Consider the following 6,531-nt stretch of genomic DNA (forward strand, 5'->3'; position numbering starts at 1 on the left):
AGGAGGGAGTGAGGAGGAGATAGGGGTCAGCAGGCTGGAGTTATAAATGGGCACACTTTGGGGAAAGAAAAATGCTGAAAAGATAATTTTTAAGAAGCTTTAATGAATCATGTGTGATATAACCCACATTTCTGACCCCACCCAAGAAACTGTCAGCAAAAATATATGTTGCTGTTTAAACTCCTGGGTCAGGTTTGTGGGGAACCCAGTCATGTGAAAATTGCACACAGATGAGGGGCTGAAGCATGATTACATCATTTCCCCAAAGTTCACACCAAGAATGAGTGGCAGAGCTGCTGACCCAATGATTCTGGAACTACAACCTCAATCCATGTGCAATGGAAAGCAAAAGAGCACAAGTCCTTGGAAAAGAAAACCTTTGCTGATTGACAGATTTTTGAGGGCAAGGCTCTTAGGACCCTCCTCTGCCACCCCTGCCTGGTTTTCACTACATCCAAAATGGAGGAGTCTGGAGCTAAGTGCTTCAAGACCAACTCTTAAAGCCTTTGCGTACCCTGAAAGCATCCTTGAAGGTCCCTAGGGGAAGAAAAGGGAAGGACAACTCAAAGACAAACACCTGGCACGCTGAAAGAGCAGCCCCCAGTTCAGACCGGCACCAGTGGTGGCAGAAGGAGCCTGTGCGCCGGACTGGGGGCCACGGCAGTTGGATAATGATTTTTATCATCTTCTCTTATTCTCCTTTGGAACTCTGGCTACCACTGGCCAGTGACGGTCACAGTCCCTCAAACCTGTATTAGAAATGAAAACTGTGTAGGATGTTCTCCAAACAGATTCGGCAGAGACAGTGAGAGGCCTAATTAATTTTATTTTATTTATTTATTTATTTATTTATTTTTAGCTGAGCCATCCTGCCACCTGTTGGCAGCTCAGCTCGGGCCGGGACTCGAACCACTGTTGGTCAAAGCTCACACTCTTGAGCGAACTCTTAACCAACTGAGCCACTGGCCGGCCCAGGCCTAATTAATTTTAACAGGGGTAACGCTGGGGCTGGCCCAGCCATGTTGTCAGCAGACCCTAGTAACAGGGCTTTTATTTCCTGCCATGTGTGAGGGAGGTGGTAGAGGGGCAATTATAGGGGGACAAAATCAGGGGCCTTTGGGTCTGGCGCCCAAGGCTCGGGCTGTCCCTAATTCACCCCAATCAGCAGGAAATGGTGCTTGAGCAAAAATGCCAAACAAACTGCTTGATAATAAGTTAAAAGATAAAGCATACAAAACAAACAACAGAGACGCTGGAGGTTCCAAATCCTTTCTCCAAGAGAGCAAAAACAAAGAAAATTCCTATTACAAACTGGAGCGTCAGGCTTTCCAATTCCAGACCTTTGCATGTATTAAGCAAAATCAAGAATAAGCATGAAAATATGTTATTTGAATTGCGTTCAAAATGTCTTTTACAAGTGAAGCAAATTACTTCTGCATGTTCTGGGGGCTCTGCAGAGAACAAATAGTGTTCTGCCTTTAATGGGTAAAATTACACAATTTGCTTTTAACAGTAAACCAAAAGCTGCGGTGGCTTTAGATAGTTATCACGCTCCGGAGGGCTCCCTTCACGCAGTACCACTCCAGCAGTTTCTGGGCATTTTGGAGGGACGCGGGCGCAGCGTGGCAAGGAGGGCCGGGAGGGCGCGGTCTGTTCCTTTACTTGAACGTTTCCCTTCGTCAAGCCCTCGCTTCTCTGGCTCCTGAGCGAGACTGGGTAGCTCTCTGATTTGCTCTGGTAGAGGCTGGCGGGACGCCGTGTCTTCCTGAGTTACTGATTTGAGACCAGGGAATCCCGCCCCCTGAAGGTGGGTGCGGCTGGACGCACCCAAGGTGCCACCTTTGCGGCCAAGCATCCGGAGACGTAGGCCCGAGGGCGGGCGCGGAAGGCACGTCCGGGGGCTGAGCGGAGGCCCCCGGTCCCGGGCCCCCATTTCCCGCGTCACGCCTGCCGCAGGCGCGTCCTTCCAGCAGGGGGCGCTGGCGCGGGCCTCGCTCTGCCCACCGGGGCGGGCGAGCCGGGGACCCTGCCTCCAGAGCGCCCGCGGTCCGCCCCTTGCGCTCGTGCCGGCGACCGGCCGGACGCCTGAGCCCGCGTCCCGGAGCCTCTCAGCCAGCCCGAGTCCGCACCGCAGCTAGAGCCGAACGGCGCATCCCGGCCGGGAGAGGAGGCGGACCTCAAGTTCCTCTTAAGGGACCAGCTTGCGAAGCGTCCAGGAGAAAGGGCAGGGGACGCGCGGCCGACAGGAGTGGTGGCTCCCGGCCGCCCGAGCCGCGCCGGCCCCTGCGCCCGGCCCCCACGGCCCGCGGCATGGCCCGGGGCCCGGCGCTGTCGTTGCTGTGCGCCCCGGCCGTCTGGGCGGCCGCCGCGCTACTGCTCTGCGCGCCCCGGAGCTCAGGTAGGACCCGTACACCGGTGGGGCTCGTGGCTCAAGTCCGTCTTACTCAGCCACCGCGTCCGGGCCGCAGCGCCCGTTCGGCCCCGTTTCCGGCCCGCGCCCCGCTGCCAGGACTGCTTCCAATAAGGCGCACTCCGGGGCCGACTAAGTGTTCCAGAGGCCCGGAGGGCGGCGCCTGCGGGGAGACCCTCGCCGGAGGTTTCCGAGGGTTGGGAGTGTGAAGGCGGTGGGGCCCGGGATCTGCAGACGTGGCCCGTGCTTCTCAGGACCTTGACTCGGCCCTCTTCCCCGAGGTTACCTCCGGTGCTCCCGTCTGCGCTGGAGTCCCCCCAGGCCCCGGGAAGCGGGCTCTCGACCCCCGCCGCTTGGTTGAGCAGGGCTTCGGCTTCCCTTTTGTTGGCCCCTTCCCCCTCCCCCACCGCCAGGAGGTGGCCGAAGCGGCATATCTTGTGCCTGGGGTCAGGGGTTCCTGGGCAGGCTTAGGGCTGTTGGGTTCCCGTCCGCATCCCGGGATCCGGGACGAGGCGCGCGGCTGGAGGGACAGGTCAGGCTCCCTGGTGGCATTTTTTTTCGAGGTGGCATTTCTCCACTGTCCCTGGGGTCCCTGTTGGGACTTGGCCTCTTGGACCTCGCGGCGCGCAGGAGCTGCCTTGAAGTTCAGAGGGTGCTGGGGTGCCCGCGGAGGCAGCGCTAGTCCACGCCGTCCACACCCAGGGAGCACCCCGGGCCTGCGTGCCGCCCGGCCAGATTCCGGGCACCCTGCCGGGTGGGGGTAGGCGCAGTGCTTCCAGGTCGGGAAGTTTGTAGACTGAGTTTCGCCTCAAGTCCTAAAACACGTAAGTGGGCTTCAATTTGCCCACCCCACGCATTATGCCCCCACCTCCGCCTTTCTGCAGTCAGGTAAGAATTTGGTGACCCGCGCGGGAAGGGGCCCAGCTCTTCCCGCGTTCTGCTGCCAGTTGCGCGCTTCAGGGACCTGTCCTCGGATTCAGGAATACTGGGCAACCTTTCCTGGCGGGCGGGCGTATGGGTTTAAGCCGATGCTGGTTGTGTCGGACACTTATGGTTCCTTTACTTGGGGAGGGGGTTTGCAGCTATGTAGCTCCACCTTAAAAAGCATAAACCGCTCAGGGCCCGCGGTGAAATAGTGAGTAAACTGGTACATTCGAAGTCAGTCTGGGGGATTCTAACAATATCCCTGTGGATTTCTGCACCCCTCCACCCGCAAGACTCCCTCTCGGTTTGGAGTCCGGGGGTTCTTTTGCAGCGCTGTTGGCAGGGGATAAGGGTGGGTGGGAGGACTTAAACTCTGGGACTCGACGTGCGTTTGCGCAGCATGGGGTTGGTGGCCACTCCGGGGATACTCGCCAACGTGTGGCGTGTGGCGGTTTTAGTTGCATTTGCGGGGGAGGAGGGGGTGCGGGGCGGAGGAGTTGGAGGTGGGCGATGTGGGGAGAGGGTGATGGGTCTGTTGCTTACATCAAGGCAGTACGGAGTCCGGGAAGGTGGATCACATTTCGGGCGGAGTAGCTTAAACATTGCCGTCGTGTTTCCAGTCGAACTTCAGAAATCTCTGAGGAACAAAGCAATCCTGTGCCATTTTCGTTAATTTTTGAACCCTGTGTGGAGGTAATTTTCTTTTTCCAGTAAAATAATCTCTATAGGGGAGGAAAGCTGTTTATAATTCTCTGCTTTCTGGAATGCTAGGTTAGCTGAAAATTCAAAGACTATGATTATATTCAAAGTATGAATCAGTTTTTTGATTACAGGAGATTTGAGTGTTTGGCGTCTTTTTTGCTGTAAGAGGAATCCCTGTAATTTGAGTGTGTTTTATACACGAAATATAAGTTACTGTGTAAAAACACGGAAAGGTTATTTTAAAAGAACGAGTAAGTTCTTATTCTACCTTTTTATAGAAGGCTCTGTTCCCTCAGGAGACAAATACCTGATCTGAGATCGAGTGCCGGCTTCGGCATGATAGTCTGGGAATGGGGGCTTGGGGTCCTCCCCCAGTTTTGACAGTGCAGTGTTTATTTCTGGCCCAGATCCCTGGAGTGATGGTTGTAATAAAGAATGATAGTGATCCATTTGAAAGTAAACGAAAACATCTTGAATAAGAAGACTTTGGAAAAAGAAAAGTTTTTATGTATATAGTAAGGCAACATGTTTTTCTTATTATGACTGTGTACCAAGTAAAGCAGCAGCACACGTTGGAAATGTTTCAGTATTTAATAGTGAGAGTGAGTTTAACCCTCGGGACTACTTGATAAAGAATGCCATCCTGAGACTGAACACTATTGACCATGTGTGACATCCGGTTATGCAGTGGGCGAGACTACTAAGGGTGCTCTAGTCAATGAGGCTGAACCTGCGAGCAGTACAGCCCGCCATTGTTAGAACACTGTCAAGAATTCTGCTTAATAGCTTGCATGCAAAAAAAAGCAACAGTGGTTTAAAAGTGTGCATTTACCAGGGGTAGTTTTTGGTGACAGCGATCTGCAGATTTACTGGGCAATGTGAAATAACACTTCTGTTTTTATTGTGAAACCTTCTTATTGTTAGATCAAAGTACAGCTGTAATTGATGTTTGTATGTCACTGTCTGTTAGGGTGTGATTTGCAGTGAATTACTTGTTCCCCATAAACGTTTAGTCTTGATTTACCCTTGGAGACATTTAAGCCTGGCGGAGACATAATTTTATGCTGCCCTTTCTTTTGGAATCTTTTCCCAGAAATCAATGGGATAGCAATGCAGGAGTAGAGGAGTAGCCCTCTGACAGGTAAAAAAGATTAATCCCCTAAAGGGGGATTTCTAAAGCCAGGTTTCAGTTGAGAAGTGGCACTCCTTTAAAATACATTCCACGGGAGGCCAGGATGTGGAAAATTATCATTATCATTGAAATGGAACTGGGTATGAAAGGCTAGGTCTCCCTAATCTGTAGAACCCTAGCCAGTCTGATTAAGTACAGGAAACTTGTGTGCTCTAGCGTTTTGCCCTGTGAGAGCTCTAATTATATAATTCCAAGTTGTAGTCAGGGAAAAGAAAGTGGGCTACTATGTGTTACCCCCACCCAAGGTTTGTAACCATCTTCTAAAACATTCGTTGATGCCAGAGGCCTTTGGTGTTTACCTGGTTCATTCCTCAAGAATCTGGAGGGAGACCAGTAGCGTTCCCCCCTCCCACCCCAATCTGTGGTTACCACATGGAGAAGGGCTAGGTTTCAAAGCTTTAGATTTACCCTGCTGTGCCCCGGTGGTGGGGGTGATAGGGGGACAGTATCCTTACAGGTTGTGACTCTGTAAGTTGTCATTAAGATATTTCTTTCTTTGGGGACCCTCGGGTGACCACCAAGTGTATATCATCCATGAAAGGTTTCAAAGCAAAGTGAGGAGGGCTTTGCTTTGCAGAGGAAGCATTCATTCATTGCTGTGCAGGTCTGCATTTTGTGTGGCCAGTAACAATTTCCTGAAAGGACCATTGGTCTAAAAGGACTGGTTCTGAAACATAGCTTCTCAGTGACCCTTTGTGTTCTTTGGTTTTGTGTTGTTCCACTGCAGCACTGAAAAAAATGTTAGGAGTTCCATGGGTAGTGAGGGCTTCTTGAGTTTTCAAGTCAAAATCTAAGCAATAAGAGGCTCTGGCCCACTAATTACGGCTGCAGCCGGCTGGGTTTGCACCAGCCTCCTCCTTTTGGTATGTGTTTATTTGGTTTGGTCCGGAGCTTGCCAAGTTGGAAATAAGGGTGAGATGGCATGTGTAGTTGTCATAAAATACGTCTGAGGTGTGATCTGCTCAAAATCACATTAACAGAGTAGTCAAGGAATTGTTGAACATGTTGGAAATTTTCAGAAAGCTTTTCAAAACTAGGCAAATTGTGTTGGTGTGGTTAGCACCATTTTGGGGCTTTCTGGCCTTTTTATTTTCCTTTTTCTTTTTTTTTTAATATTGTTAATTATTTTTTTAAAGGATTTTTATTGGGGGATTGGGGAATGGGAACAGCGCTGGGGAATTGGGGGAAGGGGAACAGACAAGTTGCTGACCTTTTGTTCTTCAGTCTAGTTGTGGAGGACGTCGCTTCACTGGCCCAAGTTGGCACCATCATTGTGCTCTTCCCGGGCGAGGCAGATCAGTCG

At 51.7% G+C, this 6,531-nt stretch overlaps 1 protein-coding gene across 2 annotated transcripts in view; it reads left to right on the forward strand.

Moving 5' to 3' along the window:
- Nucleotides 1–1,826: 1,826 nt before the first annotated feature.
- ROR2 (receptor tyrosine kinase like orphan receptor 2) overlaps nucleotides 1,827–6,531 on the forward strand; it is a 235,286-nt gene continuing 230,581 nt past the window's right edge. Inside the window, exon 1 of one of the 2 annotated variants that reach the window (XR_002126885.1) lies at nucleotides 1,827–2,398. Coding sequence is in view for 1 of the 2 variants with exons in the window: in XM_019668688.1 (XP_019524233.1) it covers nucleotides 2,311–2,398 (88 nt within the window). In the remaining variant the exon portion in view is untranslated. The remainder of the gene's footprint in view (nucleotides 2,399–6,531) is intronic. The other variant, XM_019668688.1, reaches the window with a different exon arrangement.

The sequence above is a fragment of the Hipposideros armiger genome, unplaced genomic scaffold (assembly GCF_001890085.2).
Source record: "Hipposideros armiger isolate ML-2016 unplaced genomic scaffold, ASM189008v1 scaffold_532, whole genome shotgun sequence".
Lineage (NCBI taxonomy): Eukaryota > Metazoa > Chordata > Mammalia > Chiroptera > Hipposideridae > Hipposideros > Hipposideros armiger.